The sequence below is a fragment of the Mastacembelus armatus genome, chromosome 4, assembly GCF_900324485.2.
Source record: "Mastacembelus armatus chromosome 4, fMasArm1.2, whole genome shotgun sequence".
Classification (NCBI taxonomy): domain Eukaryota; kingdom Metazoa; phylum Chordata; class Actinopteri; order Synbranchiformes; family Mastacembelidae; genus Mastacembelus; species Mastacembelus armatus.
The window spans coordinates 8,092,121-8,113,734 of record NC_046636.1 but is presented as its reverse complement, the minus strand read 5'-3'; the positions used below and the strand labels follow the sequence as shown (position 1 = coordinate 8,113,734).

Sequence of the window (21,614 nt, the reverse complement as noted above, 5' to 3'; positions counted from 1 at the left end):
TGTTGGTCAGGTAAAAATAGGCTAGTATCCTAACTTATGCTTATCAAGGAATAGTGATGACCTCTATGAATTATACATCGGTGTACACTGTAATCAACCCACCCAATTTTAACTCTGAAATTAAAGGTCAAAGAATGTTTGCGGCTTCTGATCTTGATTTCTGCTCTATTTTAATATAATATGTGACTTTGTGGTATAGGACATCATTTACCATCTATGCACTGTTTATCTCTGTATATGCTTTATATTTTGTTTGTGTCTTGTGTATTTTAGCGCTTTTTAATGCTTTTATTTTGTATTGTGTTAGTTGTCTTTGTGTGCTGTTTTTGTGGACTCCCTGCCTTGATTTACCTCTTGAAGGAGAAAGCATCTCAACTTGAATGTTTTAGGACTTGTATCTGCTTTAAATTGTTTTCCCCTTGTTTAATGTTTTTATTGGCTATCATCGGTGTTTGGCTTGTTTCTTGACCAGGATTTCCCTTTTTAAAAGCCATTTCACTGATAGGAATGCTCAGGGAGTAATTACAAAAATTAAAAGGCTTAAAGCACTTATCTACCCCACAGGAATGACTGGAATAGTAATGATAGACGAGTCGTTAATACTTGTTTGAGTGTAATGTCCCTTTAACGCAGCGTCGTCATTGCGCAGAGCAGTTTGAACCAAAAAGCGGAGTGACCTTCCTCCGCTCTCAGTCTGAGAGGGGCAGCACTGAAGCAATAAGCCGGTCACAGCTCCTATAGTCCCCCCGCTTCAGCCTCAGAAATGAACAACAACTTAGTCGGAGATGAAGTCGGGTAAGATTCATTCAACAAATCTTTCGGCCGCCCACGTATCGGACTGTAAACTGGACCGCAAGTCTCAGTTAGCGCGTCAAGCTGTCATTTGACGGCTAGCGTTAGCTAGCAGGCTAAGCTAGCTGGAGTAACTTAGCGATGATCGCTCGCCCGAGGAAAGACTCCTAAAAAGTGAAACTACCCATCAAAGTAGTCGAGTTGTTACCGTAATAACATAGAGCGAAGTAGACGCTGTTTGTCTGGTGTTCCATTAGTTAGCTTGTCAAGGAAACACGAGAGAGCGCTCGTACTTATTTTAACGCTGTTTTCAGTTAGCAACGGAGCTAGCTTAGCTATCGCTCGCCAGCGAAGCCGAAGTCTTTTCTGGACTTCGGCGATACGAGGACATTTAGCGGGCACTGCCGGAGGAAGGAGCATCCTCGTCTGCGGTAACTGTTCGTTTTGTCACAGCCGTGATATTGCCTCAGTCCTGATCTTAATCAGACATTATTCAACTCGTTAGCTAGTTTGTAGTGCAGTTTAAACTGCCTTTCAGCTTCCAGTAATGCTGCCAGCGTCCGAGTCAGCCGGTCCGCATGCAGAGATCCGAGCAACCGCTCTCCTCTGCTCCGTCCGGACTAGAAATACTCGGGGCTCGAATGGTGAAGGCTGGAGCCGGTGGTGCACGGTGAGGGCTGCAGTTCCCAGAGTCACTTTGTCAGCTCAGTCTGGTGTTAGCTTGCTAAAAGGCTTGGCTCTGTCCCGCGGTAACTTACGTGGCAGGACGTTCATAAAAAGACCTTTATTGTGGAGGCCATCGCGGTCAGTGTTAGAAGACCGAAGTGACATCCACGGCCAGGACTGAACCTTAATATGAATTACATAAAACCAGTATATCTCCTCATGCTCCACCAGTTCCGGTAGCAGCGTTGCCTCATGTTGTGTAATAGCTGTGTACTGGCTGTTTAGTCAGCTGTAGCGTTGTTATGGCTCTTCAGTCTTCTCCACCAAGACGTGTGTATTTTTAGTCTTTTAAGGGCTGTGGGCAAGGTAACATTATCCTGTGGTAGTTATCATACCTTGTCATGATGCCTGCATTACACTTTACCATGATAATTGACTGACATAATGTATCTCCTCTTTTCAGGAAACTTTTTGTGGGTGGATTGGACTGGAGTACCACACAAGGTAAGTCACATTCTTAACTTTTTTTTAAGGCTCAGTCACTTAGTGCACCAAGTGGTTTTACTGATCAGCAATTTGTTTGCACAGTATGCTTGCAGCTGCTTGGATCTAGTAGCACAGTGAAGGCACTGGCTGGTAGGTTGTTGGTAGTCTTGTTTGGAAACTGAATAAACCCTCTAGATTACCAGGTTACAAGTGGGTAGCACTTCGCTGTGAGATTCACAGGAAAATCTGAATATTAGTTGCATAAAATCTTGTTTTTTTGCATCTACCGTCTCATAAATATTGAGGGTATTTTCACTGAAGTAAGGTGTTAAAAACTTTAAGTACCATAGTGACAGCACTAATATTTTGAGAAGTACATAGTAACTTGCATATGACAAGTCTTGTATGGTAAAACTGATGCATTGATATGGCATTAAGTGGATGATATAACAGCAGTGTTAGGTATAAATATTTATAGTGTATACAATCACTGTATCGATCTCACGTCATAATATTAATAGGATAAAATAACAAACACCTTAAAATGTAATAGTCCTGCACAAAATGTCACTTTGATGCAGCTCAGCTCTGGTTTTTTGACTCTGTAGTTTTCAGTTTTTAAATATCCCAAGAAGTGTCTTCAGTCAGAGTCGATAAGGATCCACTTGTGGCCAGTGAACCTCTACATTGATGCATTTTTCTGTGTTTTCAGAATATATCATTCAGATTTTTTTTTTTTTTTTTCCCATTTTCACATTGCATAGTTACTGATGTGATAGAGCGTATATGATATGAAATACATTGGTTCTGTGTCTCTTCTCATTCAGACTTGGTTGGAATTGGTCTAGTTTGTTTAAAGCCCTTCACTGCCTCGGTTGGCATGTGAGCTTGTAGTGGGGCATGTCTGTGTTACACCACTGTTAACATTAAGCACTGAACCACAGCGCTGTGGTACTGTGAGCTTGTTTCCCCAGCTATGCCCCAGGGCTTCCCAGCAATGAGAAAAGCAATTACGACAACCCTCCTCAAAGTGACTTCACATTTGTTCAAACTTGCACGCCTCGTCTCTGTGGGCGTGTCCATTATAGTAGCTACAGTAGTATATTTAATGCCACGCAAAATGACAGTATGTCACTACTTTGTTTGCTCTTTAGGAGGTGTCCATATGTGACTTGATATTGTTGTAATGCTTTCACATAATCAAGGTCACAAAATAATTGTTAGTGTTCCCTGTGTAATTTTATGGAGGGCTGCTCAATTGTTTTTTCTTTCATTTTCTTACCTGTTTTGGTCCCAGCTACAGCAACAGTGCAATCTGAAATGCTGAAAATATTTTCATGTGTCATAATGAGGCTTGAGTCCTTTTAATCATCACTGCACAGCTTTGTATTTAGAAGGCAAACTGGGCTGAGTTAAATGTTTGATTAAAATTTCACATTTGCTGTACTGTTGTAATGTTCTGTGCTTGTTTTGTAAAGCTTCAGTGTTATGTTATTTCTTTATTTTCTCAGAGACACTTAGGAACTACTTCTCACAGTATGGGGAAGTAGTGGATTGTGTCATTATGAAGGACAAAACTACAAATCAGTCTCGAGGCTTTGGCTTTGTCAAATTCAAAGATCCCAATTGTGTACGGACAGTGCTGGAGACAAAGCCGCATAATCTTGATGGAAGAAATGTGAGTATTTTAAATCAAAGGACCAGATGGTCAAATCAGCTCAAGTAATCTGCCTGCATTTTGTGTGAGCGTTGTGAAAAACTTAAACCGAGTTTTCATTATCAGTAGTCAGAAGTTATTCAAGGAGAATTATAATTTGCTTTGGGTTGCAAATGCCTGCAGCCAGCCGTACAGATGATGCGCTTTGCAAAGTCTGATGTTAGTTTGCCTAACAAGACTTACCTGTTCAAAGTCAAATGAGCTAAATTTACAGCTGCAGTTGGATTTCTCTGAGATGGTTGAAAAGAAATAAGTTGATAATATAGTTTTCTCATCAGCTTTAAAGTGAGCTCCACATTAATTACTTTTTGCCTGCTGCTTTATTTTGTTGGCAGACAAGACCATAAAATGTTTGTGGCTACATATTAAATTAACATGTGTTAATATATATGTTGCTCTGTTGTGAGGCAAGCCAGCCAATATACTGTAATGGACTGAGTGAAGGACATTTGAAGGTGCCTTTATTTAGGCCTAATGCCAAATGTTTTTGCTCTCTTTTGTTAGATTGACCCGAAGCCGTGCACTCCCAGAGGAATGCAACCTGAAAAGTCTCGAACCAAGGAGGGCTGGGTAAGTGGAATCTGATTTTTACTGGGGAGGCTAGGTTAAGTGTTTCTGTTAGGATAGGACTCAGGTTGTCATCTCCCCTTCATCCCCTCTTCCTCTTGAGGTTTGTGGGCCATGAGAACACCTTTAGCACACTCTGACTTTGACCTAAATCCCATTTTCTGATTTTATTTTCTCCTAAAAGATTGTGGTTTTATATACTGTCTTTTTCGGAAGATGAGTGTACATCTATGAGAATCCCAGAAGTTACTTTGTGTTTCTGATAGCCACTAGCCTGGGATTGACACATAATAAGCTCATAATTTCCCAGACTTTAAAAAATGATGATCACATGCTTGTGCTCCCTTTATGAATTTAGCTTGTTTCTTCATTTTGGAGAATATAATCTGTTCTTGGTAAAATAAATACAAAAATATATAATATTCTGTCCTCTCTGTAAGTAAAACTGAAAACACAGGAATAGACAAACAAGCAGAAAATTAATGAACAGAAAATTTTTCTCAACAGTGAATTTTTTTTTTTTTTTTTGAACACTCCACCAACTTAAGTAGTTTATGGGTTGATTTTGTTGGTCAACAATACTCTCAAACCCCTGCAGATCAATTATAGTCATTTTGTTCCATTTGACAAGCAGTGGTTTTAATTATTACACCTCTGTTGTCTTTTAAGTCAATTATATATGGCTGCAAACACAGACTCTGTATCCAGAAGCTATTATAAATTAGACCATCTTCCTGCTACTGGAACTTCTTTCTGTGAGTTCAAGTGATGTAGCTCCTGTTGAATGTTTTACTAACAAAGCAGAAGATGAAATAGTTAAAAACCATTGTTGTCGTAAGCAGCCTGTAGCCTTTACAACATGAGTGTAGTGGTGAATTGTTCTCTCTTAAGCTGTACTCTCTGATCTGCAGAGACTAGTGTTTGCATTGACATGACATGTTAAGAATTATACCCCAGGGCAAGATGAGAACCTATTTTTTCTGCACTGTCTTGAATAGATGATGGCTAACTGGCCCCTTCCCAGAGTGATCCTTTAATAGACATTGAAATCCATACACTCCCTGTTTTCTTTCAGAAGGGCAGCAAAGCTGATAGCAATAAATCAAAGAAGATATTTGTAGGTGGAATCCCCCATAACTGCGGCGAGCCTGAACTCAGGGACTATTTCAATAGATTCGGAGTGGTGAGTATTGCCAAGTGCATAATGAAAGTCAGTTTATATCGTCATTAAGACTGCTTGAATGGATGTGACATTGAACAGGGTCAATACTGTAGTATAAAAAAATTGAAATTTATTAGGACGGGATAGAACAATTAATTGTCCAAACGAAGGTAGAATATTTAATTGGAACAAGAAAAGACCTTTCTCGTTTTCTAAATGGAGCCACTGTCTCCCTTTGTCCCATTCAAGGTCACAGAGGTGGTAATGATCTATGATGCGGAGAAGCAGAGGCCCCGAGGTAAAAGCTGATCCCGTTTTTTCTCTCCCCTCTTCATACCGTACCATCTTAAATCTCATGACAAACTATTCTGGCCCAAAGAGAAAAATTCTTTCCAGGCCCATTTATTCACTTAAATTCAAACCCCGTATCCCTGTAACAGGGATTTTATGTATTGTGAAAACACACAATAAGACACAAAGTGCAATAAAATTATTTCAAAAGAAACCCGCACCAAGTCACAGCATTGTACAATAGATGGAAAACATAATTTGATTTTTCCAAAAACAGAGCAAAAAAAAAAAACACTGCAGTGAAACATACAGCACTGTACATTAAGTTCTTTAGCAGGCATGAAAGCAGTAACTTCAGTTACAAACTTGCAAGCTGTTAAATATAACATGCTCACATTAAGCAACAGTAGATGTTATCTTAAAACCATATTTCAGCGTCTATTAGATGCTTATGTATGGAAATTGATGTAGAATTTGTTTTCTGCAAATTGTAGGATTAGCTTTGCAGTGTCCTTCATGACCTTGTGGGACAATACCTGTCTGTTTCATGCACACATTGCTACATTTCTACTCTGCTATCTATGTATAGATGAAGCAAAAATGGTGGAGTGCTTTAGCTCTTCATTCTTATATATGTATTCTTTAGTCTAATGAGTGTTTTTATTGGGTAATTATGAGTACTACATCAGCAGTTATTATCCCTGCTAATGGTGCACACAGGGGCCCTCATATCTATTATATTAAAACCTCAGAGGAAGGTTTGAATGATGTATTGAGTTCAGCAATAATAAATTGAGGTAATGTATATCTGAGGATATATGAGGAATTTCTAGCTTTAGCTGGACTGCCTTTTCATTTGTGAAAGAACCTTCCATCCTAAAACAAATAGTGGCATTTGCTATTGATGTATATTTTAGACTTTTTTTTTTTTTTTTAGTCCTTTAAATAACTGGCTAGGGTATGACATCACTACCAACACTACCAAATATTTGCTGCAGTTTAAATGAAGAAGGGCTTTAAAGAAGCATTTTTCTCAATCGTATGATCTATTAAATGGCAGAAAACAGCAAATATGTACTTTCCAAGTCCAAGGGCAGGTTATTTAAATAGGTTTTTTGTTGTTTGTCAGTGTCTACAAAATTTTGGTATATTTGCTTTTGAATTATTTATTCATTCATTCATTATCTATACTCGTTTATTCCTAGTTAGGGTCACAGTAGTTTGCTGGAGCCTATCCCAGCTTTCTTTGGGTGAAAGGCAGGGGTATGCCCTGGACAGGTCACCAGTCCATTACAGTGCTTTTGATCATTAAAGGTGTTGCCGAATAAATTTCAGATGACTGATGAATCCATCATTCAAGTCACTTAGTCACATAGTTTTGGCTACCAAAAATTTATTGTATCAAAGGTAAAAAAAAAAGTCAAGTTTAGAACTGTTCACATGGTAACTGTAATAAATGAGACTTTAAAATAGATGCATAATCATGTTATGTTTTGAGGATTTTAACCCCTGTGTGTATTGTATTTACCAAGTGGAAGAAGTAAATGCGGTTAAAAGGAAAGTTGTTGAAAGGGAATCTCTAGCTAAGAAGAGGAGGCAGGTAGCGTGAAAGTAGGCGCTCCAAAAAAATAGACTTTTTTTTTTTTTTTAATCACAACATGAAGCTGACATATTGAGAACAGTTTGAGTATCTGAGGGGAAATTTGTCCTTCAGAGAGACACTGAAGGTGATAAAACATTATCATGACAACATGAGAGTGATTTTCACAAAAGTTTCTACTTACCCTTTGATACTTGATAGAACCTTTTCACCCTTTTACAGAAGATATTAGAATCTCAGAAGAGTTTTTCTAGTTAAGTCATAAATATATCATGAGTGTATGACATGTGTCGACACTTTCAGTATAGGGGGTCTCCATGGGAATCAGATCCGTGCCGCTGGCAGCTTTGGTGTCAGACTGTGCCTGCTAAGTTAAAGTCACAGCTGTTTCATTTGCCTTTGTCCTACATAGCAATAATGCAGCAGCCACTGACCCACAACAAGTATTAATGCTCTTCTTTCAAAACCCCATTCATTCTCTGTTGGGAGAAACCCAGAATAGTTTGTCATTGGAATTTAACATGATGTATTGCACCAGTAACAACCATTACTTAAATTTTAATAGTAGAAATGTTTTGTTTTACTAAAACAACTAGACTTTCAATCTTGGAATAAGTTTTCTTTACCTTGATTTAGATGTAACTGATACATGTATCTTAAATGGCATAGTATGTGTTTTCCCATATGTAGAAAGTTAAGTATTGTGTAAGTAAGCCCTTTCTATTTTTCTTTCTTCTGTCCCCCTTCTCCTTGTGAATGGTTTGAATGTGATTAACAGTGTCTCTTTAAGATTTGTCTTTTCTCCTTTAGGTTACTGTGCATTGACGGGTAGCACAGAGGTACAGGCCAAATGAATAAACTCTCAAAGTTTTTACTTGATCACAATGGGGTGTATACAAAGTTGCATCATATTGTTAACTGGACTACTGGACACATGTTCTCAGTGATTAAAGAAAAAGTGTTATGTTTTGTTTTTTTTTATGCAGGTTATTTGAATAATAGTTCAGCAACAATTGCAGTCTATTCTTAATCAGTGTGATTTTGGGGGGAAATAGACATGTTGATTCACATGTTTAGTTATTAGGTGATATGACCAAACAATATCATGGTAAATATCGTATAATATCTAAAAAAAATAATAGGAGTATCTGCTTCCTTTAAGGTAAAATGAGAAGGTATAAACAAATTATTTTGATTATGGCTGTATCTAATGATCGTTTTATTAGCAATTAATATTCATTTTTGCATTATTAATAGAATATTTGTTTAATTTATAGTATCAACAACTTGTAAAAAAAAAAGAAATGTTATTGACTAATTATCTAAAAGTTAATTTGGGCCTTAGAGTAATAATATGCAGTGATTTTCTAGTTCTATGTCTGGTGGTCTGAGGCCACTGAAAGTTTTATTTTGATAGTATCAAGTCAAATTTCATCTTGAGCGTAAACAAGATGTGTGAGTCTTTAATGTGCCAGGTCAGTGTTAAATTTATATTAAGGACGGGTCATTGACAATTATTAATAGCTGTATATCATGAGTTTTGGGAATGCTTGGCATGTTATTAGAGGTCCCTAAAATCTCAGTCTCATGTCTCGTAGGACCTTTAATTGGATTCAGGTTAAGTCCCCAAGTAGAGATGTGCACACAACCCAGTTCTGCCACTGTGGAAAGTTTATCAAATTGAAAATAGATCACTGCAGCACACAGCACCCTGTTAATGCTCTGGAAAGCTCTGTATTAAACAGTGGCCAGATGAAGTAATCTATTGAGCATTTGGCACAGCCAAAATGTTGGTCTAAAAAGTTGATTGTTGATGAGCATTGTGTACCACCCATGAAACCCGGTCATCAAAACCATAAACTCATCACTTTGGGAAAGCAGTTATGGCCTATATCTTTGTGTTACTATCGTGAGCAATGTTTTAATTGTCCATTTTAGGCTTATCCTGGCTGACTCAAAAGTAAAATTCTGAAATTGGGAAAGCTTGGAGAAAGCTTTAGGCATTCTACAGTTTGTGTTTCTCCATATTTTTGTGATGCATTAACAATGGCTGCTGCGAGTGTGTGCTCCACAGCAATATACCAAGGGACAGATCAAGGTGGGGTTTGGATGAAACGGCATGAAGTAACACAATTTAGTATTGGTTTAATTGGCTTTGATCAATGTTAGAGGCTGAAAGAGCGACTTAATTGCATTTTTATGTGACATTTCACATTAAATCAAATGCCATGACTGTTATTCCCCATGTTAAGCAGCTAAGGAGTCCTTTATTGTTATCTTAACAAAATATTTCTCTGCACAGTAAAGAGAAGTTTCCTTCAATCTCCCAGGCTTTAGTCTTGGATTTGTTGTTCTGCCACTCTGCGACATCATCCAAACCCCAGGAGCCTCTTGCTCACTCTTGACGGATCCTCACTTTGCTGAAGCCCAATACTGTTCTTCATCTTGTGTTGTCACAACCCCCTGCTACCTTGATTCACTCTTGGTCGTTGGCTAGGTTTTGGATTTATTACTTTCGAGGCCGAACAATCAGTGGACCAGGCTGTCAACATGCATTTTCACGACATCATGGGCAAAAAAGTGTGTAGTTGTAGTTTTATTTTACCCTTAAGATCAAACAGAGGCTTGGGCGACGGAGCGATGATGATGAACTATCATACTGTTTTATTAGTTAGAGCTCATTTTCCAGTGGCTTTCCTTTAGTGTTCAGCACGCTACATCTCACACTCAGTCTTTAACATCTTAAAATCATTAGGCTGCTCATCTATTTTTAATTATTATTTGTCCTCAGTACTCACTTCTTATTGCATTGTCTTTGATAGCTTCCACAGGCACACTGATCCTTCACAAAGGATTATTTTGTTCAAGGTTTTATTGTCGCCCAAGGCTTTGTTTAAATTGACCACTCCTTTAGGATGTCCCAAGTCCATTATTTTGCCCCAAATGGGCTGTTTTCTGGATTTTAATTGTCCAATAAATTAATTATATAATGAAAAATAACAAAAAAATGATAAAGTTGAGGCTTTAAGTCCTACAGAATATCAGTAAATATAAATCACCTAAAGGATTGGTCCATTCAGTTCTGTTTCTTTTGTTTTCTGATATTTCGTTGGCAGGTCACTTACATGTCAACTTGTTTTTGTTTTTTCTTTTTGAAAAGTTAAAGAAAAAGCTCGACTCAGTGACCTCAGTTCAAGAGTCTTCATACTGTGTCCATCAGTTTTTTAAATAACAAAAGAAAAGGCTTTCAAAAATGCTGCTTAGGATAAGACATGAGTAACAGTATTTGCATTTCACTTTTTATTGTTTGCTTTTACTCAGTGGGTGTACCAGATGGCTGTGGTTTACTGCACAAAGACAATTCAGATAGTGTCAGGTAAGCTGTCCATCCGGGAAAAGAACAGTAAATTCACTATAAACTAGTTGTGCTGTATGTGGCAAAAGCCACCCACCTGGCACCTCAGCTGAGTAAAACAAACATAAGAAATATTTGAAGTATACAGTGGCCTCAGAAAATATTCAGACCCTTTCTTTTTTTAACACACTTTATTGCATTGTGGATTGAATTATAAACAAATGAAGTAGCACTCAGAAACCCATATAGATTAAAACATGCTTTCATAAATATTTGCCAATATATTATAAATGAGAGACATCTAGAACCTAATTGGTCCAACTGTGGAAAATTAAATTGATGGGACAAAGTTTAGAAAGGCATATGCCGTGTGTACATAAGGCTCAACAATTTACGCTGCAGTTCTGGAAAAAAAATCAAGGGACTTTCTGTAGACATCAGTGATAAAATTATGGCAAGGCATAGAGCAGGGTAAGAACCTAACGTTCACTCTAACAGAGCTAAAGAAGTTCTTTGCAGAGATAGGAGAACATGCCAGAAGGATGACCATCTGAGCAGTGGGGGCAGGGAGATGGGTCAGTAATGAGGAAATGATGAATGCATTGAGATACTGAGAGGTCCTTGAGAAAAACCTGCTCCAGAGTTCACAAGAATGACCTGAAGCATAAAGGGACAAGTCTGATTGTCCTTGAGTGACCTAGCCCAGACTAAAAGCCCATAAAACATCTGTGGAAACACAGTTAGAAAATGGCATTGCACGGATGCTTCACATCCAATCTGACAGCACTTCAAAGGCTCTGCCAGGAAGAATATGGAAAGACCCATCAAATCCAGGTGCGCAAAGCTTGTAGACACTTGCAAGCTGTAGTTCTCAAATACTGAATTAAGCATCTGAAAAATTATGAGGTCTCAGTTTTATAATTTTAATAAATTTGCAAAAAGTGAATCACTGTCTTTATGGGTTTTTGAGTGTAGCTTCATGTGCAAAAATGGAAGTTTTATCTGTAAAATGAAACGTGTAACACAAAGTGAGATTAATATTTTTTGAGCCACTTTATTTGACAAGAGTCCATCCTGGCACTTTGGTTTTAACAGTATTTTAAAGCTCCCATTCATTAATGCTCCCTTCCCTTTCCCCAGTAGACTCATTTTGTAATTAGCAGCTTTTAAACCACTATACAGAGATACCAGAAAAAACAATCTCCTTTTGCCCTCCATGCAGACAGTAATCATTTGTGGGCATAAGAAAATGAGCATGTGTGCCGTTTCTGTCCTTTTTCTTGAAATGGCTAAAAAAGTATTTCAAGAAAGTCAGTCTGATATAAACCACTTGAAAGATCTTTGTATATTTTATTTGAAATTTTAACATCTTAATGACAAAATGACTGTAGTGTTCAATTTAGCTTGAAAGTGTTAATTGCTGTAGTGGGGTAGTTTAAGCAAGATGTCAGTGTCTTGTATTGGATGTTTTTCTTGATAAAGCTGTTATTATTAATTTGTATGTATTCTTTTGTGGATCTCATGCTCATATTTAAGAGTGGACAGTAGACAGGGAAGATCAGAAGAGAGATGTGGGGAGTGATATGCCAAAAGACCCCTGGCTCCTTAAACCACTGAAACATGTCTCTTATGTCAATTCTAAACAAATTAGAAATGTAAATGCGTTATTCAATGTCATTTTATTTTCCCCAGGAAAGGGCTATCAAATATCTGGAGTAGACCACGAAATATAAAACTTTTCACTTCATTTAAGCTGGAGTTTTGACATATTAGTTAACGATAAAGAGTTGCAACACAAGACATTTTTATTTAAATGTCACTGATTAGCATTAAAATGGTGTTCTGTATCCCATTTCTTTGGTAAATGATTTAACGCAACCTATATACTCTCCACTGGTTGCCACCTCCTTGACTTTGCCCTGGTTTCTAGCAGGCATCAAGGCTCGACTTAATCCATTGTTCTTGACTTGACATTACCTTACGCTGGGACTTGAGGGAGGCTGGGAGATATGAGTTACAAAATTAGAAATTGGAGCACATCAAACTGTGGACCAAATCCCTGTTCTGCTATTCGGGACTGTACAAAAGTCATGGTATCCATCACTCGTAGCTGTGATACCCATGGGAGAAGGCGCACAGGTTGCTGCCGGCGGCGGTGTGGCCACTGCTGGAAACGTGCATGTAATTAGGTCGACAGAGAAGGAAGAGTAGGAGGCTGACGTATGTGGCAAACACCTTAGAGCAGGAGGAATTGGCGATTTGTTTTCCTCCTGCAAGGTGACCCCAATAACTCAGCCCTTAAGTCTATTTCTGGTTGGCTCCCCCTTAATCTCAGCCTGTTTTTTGCTCTGGTTAACTGCTGGTAGCTTTGCCTAGTTACAGGCATGATAGTTTTGTTTTTGGGGCACTAAATGTATGTGTAGCTCAAGGCATTGAGCTTAAATATTGAATGTCTAGCAGCAATTTGACATCATATTGGCCAGAAAGTTACAGAATTGTAGTAATTGAATGCATGAAAAAGATGTTTTCTCACCACTGACACAGTATGAAGATTCAGTTTTAAATTGACTAAAAGACTGTTCATTTATGCTGTGTGCATGTTTATATTCTGTTAGAATTGAGATGTAAATTTCTCTCTACATCCATTCCCCCTTAAAACTTATTCCAAATAATAATAAAAAAAAAAACTATTGAGATTCTTTATAAGCATTAGCTGGAGTAAGGTAAGTCATGACCTTCCATTAGATGTCTTTATATAAATATTTATAGGGCAATTCATTTGAGGGAAAATGAGTCTATGTTTCTCAGGTACATCTTAAGAGATTGAGATTTGGAGATGATGTATTTTAAAAAATTGCCTATTGTTTAGATGTATTGTCTTTATAATATTAATTTGGCACTGTGAAATTCCAGTTTGACAATTAGTACCTGAAACACATAACTTTACAGCTCTCCTGGCTACAATGTAATATTAATTAATATAGTTGCCCCAAAATATTCTTATTAACATAAAGTGAAAGATTACAAAGTGGCCCAGAATGGTTATCAGTGGTAGGACAGGTCTGTCTAGGTGAGGGACTTATTGGATGTTATGCTGGTGTTGCCAATTGTGTCCTCCTTGTCCTTTGTCCAGGTGGAAGTAAAGAAGGCCGAACCTCGTGACAGCAAAGCTCCTGGCCAGCTTGGCCCTGCCCAGTGGGCACCCAGGGGCATCTTGAGTGCAGCTAATGGTTGGACAGCACAGCCTGCCCAGGGCTGGCAACAGCCTTATGGGCCACAGGGTGAGTGGGACCAAGTCCCAGAGCAGAGTGAGTGAGTTCAGAGGAAAACCTAGTGGTAACTGTTTAAATGTGTTAAAGCCCTCTAACATTAACTTTGTGCATGTGCAGTAGGTCACTGCTCACACTATCAGTTTGAATGTTAAACTGTGTTATGTGAACATTTTCCATGTCAGGTGTCAGTATTGTCTCTAGTATTACTGTTTTTTTCTTTTCCTGAAGGAGTGTGGGTGTCAACTACTGGCCAACCCATAGGTAGGTGTACACCACATAACACACAGAATGGTCTTGCCTTTCCAGTTTAAGGAAGTAATTGTTTTTTATAAGTTGCATAACTGAATTGATCAAACGTCAGATAGAGGAGTGTTTGCTATATGATCATGTGCCTATCTTGAGACTGCTCAGTGTAGGCAATAAGCTGACAGTTAACAGCACATGTTATCGCTGATTCATAATGGCTGAGGCTGCTGATAATTTGCTGCTTGAAACAGATGGCAGCATTGAGTGGATTCCTACCTCCCTCTGCTATTGGTCAGGCTTGGTTTCATATCACCACCTCCGGGTCAACCTGCAGCGCTCGGCTCCCTATCGTTCACTTTTTTTTTTTTTTAGCGTCTAATGACATGCTGCACACTGCAAATGTTTTTGTTTTTTTTTTTTAAACCATTTACCTATTAACTTTGTGTCTCATATTCAGCTCTTTTATAAGACCATAGCAAATTTGAATTGATGCAATACTGAAACACTACACTACTGTGCTATTTTTTTTATTTATTAAGAATTATTATTCTTTGTGTACTTATACTTTATTTAAAAATATACAAATATTTATGTAAAATCATGTATACAAAATAGTTTGCTCTGTGTTGGAGCAGGCGGCTATGGACCTCCATTGTCGGCAGGACGAGGAACACCCACGCAACCTCCATCACCTTTCAACGCATTCCTGGTCACAACCCCGGCGGGCAGCTTTGCTGCACCTCAGGGCTATCCTCAGCAGGGCTACACCACTGCACCTCAGTTTGGTCAGTAATTCTGATGCACTCTGATTAGAATTTGGTGCTGATTTGACATCACTGCGGAGGGACTCTAGGCAATATAACATACTATATATATGAATAACACTCTGAATTGGCTATGGATGTTAAGGGTGTCTGAAAACCGGTGGTGATTTTTGATGTGATCTGTATCTCTTTCTTCTGTCAGAGTGAAAAAGCCTAATAGTTTTGAAACATTGAAAAATAATATTACAAGAAGTATAGCTCTTTGCTCCTGAAGTGTTTTTCATTAAAATCAGAATGTAACAGAATGTAAGAATGTAATTTTTTTTAATTGCATCTGTGTCAGGTTTTCCAGGCAGCATTGCAGTTGCTGTGGTCAGGGAGGAACCTCTGCCTTATCAAAGATGAACAGCAGGCCTTGCAGATACTAAGCATTTCATAAAATGTTGCTGGGAAAGCCTCTGGGTTTTATTACCTTTCATCAGTTAAACATGTTGGCAGGGTCAGGGTTAGCTAATATTTTGTAAATTATGAACAAGGTATTAGAAAATGGACTAAAGCCCAAAACTGGCCATTACAAGTGCTTTGGTAGAGTGGTCACTGCTGCTACTTACAAAAAGCATGTGCTTGTGCATCTTGTATTTAAACAACCCAGAATGGAGTGATTTGGTGGCTAAATAGACAGTATAATACTTAGTCCGATTTCAGTGTTACAGTATGTTAAACTAGATTTTGTATGTTCAAAATGAAACTCATGATGTTTTACTCAAGTCACTTGTGATAGTGATGTTTTGTTTTACATGACGCCAGTGACTCTGGGGATTGTCCAGGGTAATCTGCTCTGAAGTGTTTGTACTCCTACATACAGTACCAGTCAAAGGTTTGGATACACTTTCTCATTCAGTTCAATGGTAAACTTTTGACTGGTAGTGTATAATCTGTAGTAAAGCAATACTAGGAAATAATCATTAAGAAAAAGTCACAGAAATGATTTTTTTGCTCACTAACAGGTTACAGTTTTGGCACACCCCAAGCAGACCAGTATGCTCCACAGGTTCCTCCTCCACCCACCACTCCAGGAACGGCACCACTTGGTTTTGCCCCTGCCACCACACCAACTCAGGACTTGAGCAAAGCTCCCACTGGGCAGCCTGACTTCTCTTATAGCCAGTATGGTAAGAAAAGCACTGTGTTTAAAGCAGTTTGCTGCCCTTTTTCTTCCATTTAATTTTATTCACCCTTTGGCCCTGCCCATCTGCCTGGATATTTTTGGGTGCAACTACAACTTAGTTCATAACTACAACCCTTAAACAAGCAGGAGCTTGCCCTTGGTTCCATTTAGCTTGAACAGCTACATATGCATACATGCTTCTTGCATACATGAAAACCCCTGGCTGTGCCGTGAAGATACTAATGAAGTTTCACCATATCCAGGAGTCTTCACCAATCATCTTTGTCCAGTTTTTCAGCTCGACTGTGGATGGTAAAAATATTGGTAGGTCTTGGTAGGTTTGAATTAGATCATCCTGCATTGCAGTGTTTTTTGTTTTGCATCTTTTTTTTTTTTCTTTTGATTTTAAGGGAGTGCAGTCTTCTCCTGACTGACTGCACTACACATCTAACTTGGTTCAACTATTCCTACCTTTAATTACTTCCTCCTACACCTCCTCCTCCCTGTTTGATGACTTTGCCGGCTTCTTTTCCTGGTTTTTGCACGGTCACCCTAGAAGAGCACCAGCATGGTAGTATTAAGCCCACACCTTTTTTTAGTGAACTTAGGCATGTCCAACCTGCCAAGCTACCTATAAAAAAAAAAAAAACGTCCATCAATTTGTAGGAGCTTTGCATGTTTGTTTAGTCCTCAGCCTTGTTCGTACTTGCATATTAGTTGGACTCCTGATGAAGTAATTTTTATTGATGTATCTGTAGGTTTTATTGTATAGTGGTTGTCTGTAGTCTTTGAAGTGGACGAATTGCCTTTGAATTGAGTTGGTCTAGGATAGTTGTTCGTCCTGGATCTCTATTGAGCTGGGAAAGTTTTGGACACATTTCTGTTTGCATGTAGAAATCGGAAAATGAGACATTTTATGTATGCTCATGCAGGATTAAGAGTCTGAGATCATGCTGAGAGCACAAATGGACGCTGGAGGTTTTCAGCTGTGGACCAAGATGAAGACAGATATTGTGAAAACTAACCAGCATCCAGGAAGAAGTGTGATCTTCATTGAACATTTACTCATTCAGTAACATAAGCACACAGTCAGATAGGAGTCAGATATTACCTCAGAAGCTGTGTTCAGTTTTTTGGCTTGCTGGTATTTTCTCCTGACTTGGCCTAAAGCTGCTTTGCACTGCTGGGTCTTCATTTAAAGCAGTGGTCATGACAGGTGCTCATTTTGTTCAGTGTTTACTGCTTGTGCTTATCTTCCATTCAGCTTTTTGCATTTAGTGTCCACTGCCTGTTCAGGCGTTTAGGCCAGTATTAAAAGCCAGTGGTGACAACGCAGATACAAAAGGTTTTTGTGGAATGAGCAGAAAATGAAAAGTGGCTAAAAATATTGACATGGACATAACACACCTATCCTACAAAAGTTTATTTCTGACCGTAGCAGTCACTGGATATGATATTTTACTTGGGTAAAATTAGCTAGTGGTTCAAGTTAGAAAAATAATATTGAAATCAAGTATGGTTTCACTTAATGTTAAGTTTGCTTTATGTGAAGTTAGGCAGTTAAAATAATGGGTTGTGATTAGACTAAATATCAAACCATTTTTTCCCACCATCCATTTATGTACTGAGTTTATATTTATTGAAAAACACCGTGAAACTTAATTTAGTTATTCTACACAATTAACACTTCGTTTATTGTGAAAGCTCTTTGGTGTGTTAAAGAACAGTGTGAATTCTAAAATTTGAGAATTAACTGCTGAACAGCTGCCTTTTTAATGCAAGGAACTCCTTTTTGGCCATTAAGTAATGCCAATATATATTTTTCATAACTTTTAAGACATGTAAATGCCCCTGAATGCCTTTTTTATGCCAGACCACTCAGAGACCTGGGAATACGCATGCAACCAGAGAGTTGAAAAAGCACACAATAACATAATTTGAGACAAAGATGTCTGGCACATTGTCTGAACAGGTTTCAAGTCAAATTAAAATTAATGGATACAGCTTGGGACATAGGAAGTCAGTCTGGGAACTTCTGCTATTATTTGGACTTGTCTATTGTCGTATGCAGAACCGCTCGTGTGGTTGTTCTAGTCCCTGTTACTACAGTAGTTGCATTCACAAGTGCCTTGCATTGTAGCATATCATGCACATTTCACCAAATTTCCTGAGACCAGGCTGGCATGATTAAAAATTCAGACGTGCTAGCAGATAGCTTGCACACTCACACTCCATTCTATTTTCAACTTCCAGACGAAGCTGAGCAGTGATGCCTCACCATACATAGTGCAGACGCAGTTAATGAATATAAATGTAAAGCTCTGTTAGTTCAATAAGGGGGGAACTATGAAAAGTAGTCGGCCAGCGATATCTGGGTTCAGTCAACCTGGTCTCCTCATCTCCCTGATAGGCTTGGGTAACTACCCTCAGGACCCCTCTGCCTACGGACCAACGCGTCCTTCTCACAGTTATGGTCAGGATGAGCAGGGAGGATATAGTGCAGGTAGGTGCCAGAATCGTCTTCTCCAAAAGTAGCATTTGTTCAGTACTGTAGTGTTAATAGAGCTGCAACCTGGTTCTGCCTCTTTTCTGTTGCTCTGTTTAGTATTTTGCATGTACATTTTGCATGTACATACAAATTACTGTGTGTACTCTTGTATAGTAAAACACAGCCACTATCTTTTTGCTGAGTGGATTTCAGAAAGAAAGAAAGAAAGAAATTTACATTGAAATTTGGCATTTTGAGATCTAAGCATTTTACTTCCCTCGGTGGCTGTAGCTTTACAATACCAAGACAAACCATGTCCTCCTTTTCGTCCTCTCTGTCCGCATTGCTTTGCTGATTAAAAAAGGATGATCTAATTGTCAGAAAAGTTGTTCATGGTTCAGTTGTCTCTATGCATCAGCAGTCCATTCACCCATTGTTTTTTCCCCATGTACTGTCTCCACATTGTAGCTAAAGGGGTGAGAAAGGAAAGAAGATTTAAAGAAGGACACGATGCCAGTAAATTTCCATTTTCTCCAAGATTCTTCTGTCTGGTGGTCCTGTTGGGACCCCTCCTTGTTTTTTAGATTTCCTATTTTCTTTCTTTTCCTGGAGTACTTTGAGCACGCCAGAAGAAATGTTTCTTATTTTTCTTATTTCTTTCTCTTTTTCCCTCTTGTCTTTTCATTTCAGTTATTTATAACTTCCTCTACTCCAGTATACTGTATACAAATGGATGTTAACAGGGCAGGAAAAAAAAAAACCCTCAAAATGCTGAAAAGATTTGGCTGGGACCAGTTTTTATATTCTAACAGCCGTTTGGTAACAATCAAATCAATGTTAGGCCTTTGGCACAGATACTGCCTGTTGAACTTTAGGCTACACCAACCATTTTTCCAGGCAGGTTATAGTTTCCTTCCCTGTGCGTCACTTGTCTATTTGCAAATAGATGCTGCCATTCGGTGTCTACTGAACTTGGTGCGTGTGGCACAAATCATTTAAGCTAATCTAGACATTGTTTACCTCAATCAAGCCAACTTGAACCTCCTAAATTTAAATAAACTGACATTTTTGTCCTTATACTTTATTATTCATTGCATAATAATATTAATGATGCTAAAGGCTCATTGAGGGAATACAATATTTGAAGGAAAAATCTACCACTAGCTCTCTAAAGACTTAGACAAAACAAATGCAAATAACATTTCTTGGCCCAATTGGTCTGTAATACCTTTATTGAGCATTTAAGGTGATTTATTTATACAACACATAATCACATCTTAGTGATTTTTTAAAAATAAGAAATACATGTTAAACAAAAAGATATAAACAGATCAATTAGATTGATTAGAACAAAATAAAAATTAGGCTACTGACAGGCTTTACAGTCACTTAAACCTATCTAGCCTATATAATGATGCTTGACAAACAGCAAACTTAGAGTCTTGGTGCACGGAAGAAAGAACCTGATAGAAAATGCTAATTTAAAAAACAAAATGAGGGACATGTATTGGATTGTAAGTAACAATTCTTTTGTTAATCTGTTGCTTTTTTTTTTTTCCAATAATTTGATTATTCTTTAAAATATCAGAAAATAGTGTTAAGTTAGTTACCTATGGCAAGTCTCCAGAGCACTTAGTTTACAATAACATAAAACTGAGGAAGGCAGCAAATGTTCACATTTGCGATAGTGTGATCAGCAAATGTTTGCAGTTTGTGGTTATTAATGACTTACATGATTGATTAATTAAAGGGGTTTGAGATAGCAAGCAATAACTTTTCATCAGTTAACCAACCAAGCACCTCAGCCATAGGCTAATGTAGATGTTTGAATAGAGGGGTAACACAGTTATTAATCAAAAATGAAACCACTTCACCTAAAAACAATCATTAAAATTCACTATATATTAGGAATGTACCACTAGTACAGTATAAGGGTAAGTGGTGGATTTTTCCTCAGCATCAAAAGTTTAAGAATTTTAGATAAGCCATCCAGTACTTTTAGAGAAGTAAGGCTTTTCCGTAAGCACCATATGGTGAGCCTGACATTCAAACCCTTGTCTTCAGACTCCTTTCTCTCCTCTCTGTTGTCCACCCCAGGGTACAGTCAGGACCTGACAGCCTTCAGCCACAGCTTCGCAGACCCCAGCCAGCCAACGGCTTCATACGGGCCCCCGACAGCACAGCCCGCCGCCGCCCCCCAGCCTGCTGCCAGTGCATTCGGCAGAGGGCAGAACCACAACGTGCAGGGCTTCCACCCATATCGACGCTGACCGCCACCTCTGGGCAGGGCAGCTGTGTAAAGTTAAAAATCAAAAAAAGAAGTAGTCAGGGAAATGTGTGTTCTTGCTTAAAAGCAAAACTGGAGTTCTGGATTGTTCAGTGGGAATGTTGAATGCACACCGTTTGTGAAACAGAAACTTTTGTGAAAGCAGGGATTCCAGTAAATTCAAAAGGGGTGTAAAGAAACCCAGGTTTTTTTTGCATAACTTAAGGAGCATTCAGCAGAAAGAAGCTTTTATCCCCCACTCCCCAACCCATGTTTTATAGTAGAAATAAACTACTTTGCAATAATTTTGATTGTCTGGTCAAACACTAGCACAGAGACTATATGTAAAGAGACATATAAATATGTATATTTATGGTGGACACAAATAAAAACAGGGTCTCAAGTTTCCTCAGCTTTAAATTCTAGGGAAAAAATGTTTTTATTTTTCATTTGGTGAATTTTGTTTACTTTCTGAGCCTTTAAAGTTTGTTTAAAATGGAGATTATGAATATATATATTATACACGAACTGTGCAATTTTTTAAAAGAGAATTTTGTACTATAAATGTACACGTTGCTTGTTTTTTTATTTAAAGATGTAGATCTCCCTCAGGTGGCTGTTTGGGTGCATTTTTTGCACTTATGCAAAAAGAAAAAAAAAGGACAAGTTATTACAGAAATAAATGTTTTAAGGATACAGTGCTTGTCATGGTGTTTTGTATTTGAATCTAGACCCTCCCTGTTTCACTAGAAGCCCTACAAGGCAACTGACAGG

The 21,614-nt window shown here is 38.2% G+C and overlaps 1 protein-coding gene across 4 annotated transcripts; it reads left to right on the top strand.

Annotated features, from left to right (window-relative positions):
* The first annotated feature begins 659 nt into the window (after positions 1-659).
* Positions 660-21,536, top strand: dazap1 (DAZ associated protein 1). Of its 4 annotated transcripts, XM_026323067.1 has the most exons (14): positions 660-795; positions 1,922-1,962; positions 3,456-3,622; positions 4,166-4,231; positions 5,304-5,411; positions 5,640-5,688; positions 9,779-9,861; positions 13,770-13,917; positions 14,137-14,169; positions 14,790-14,939; positions 15,926-16,090; positions 18,497-18,589; positions 19,043-19,090; positions 20,672-21,536. In XM_026323067.1, the coding sequence occupies exons 1-14, from the start codon at positions 764-766 to the stop codon at positions 20,842-20,844; spliced, it is 1,356 nt and encodes a 451-aa protein (XP_026178852.1). In that variant the 5' UTR covers positions 660-763; the 3' UTR covers positions 20,845-21,536. The 4 variants fall into 4 exon arrangements, with proteins under 4 accessions (XP_026178852.1, XP_026178850.1, XP_026178849.1 ...); XM_026323065.1 differs by lacking the exon at positions 18,497-18,589 and having other exon boundaries at positions 5,307-5,411; XM_026323064.1 differs by lacking the exon at positions 18,497-18,589.
* Positions 21,537-21,614: the final 78 nt, after the last annotated feature.

Bases quoted from the DNA above. Each gene is read 5' to 3' on its own strand.
- dazap1 (XM_026323067.1), top strand. From the start codon at position 764: ATGAACAACAACTTAGTCGGAGATGAAGTCGG. The intron at 16,091-18,496 runs GTAAGAAAAGCA...TCTCCCTGATAG, and splicing joins CTTCTCTTATAGCCAGTATG to GCTTGGGTAACTACCCTCAG. The intron at 19,091-20,671 runs GTAAATTTCCAT...TGTCCACCCCAG, and splicing joins TAAAGAAGGACACGATGCCA to GGTACAGTCAGGACCTGACA.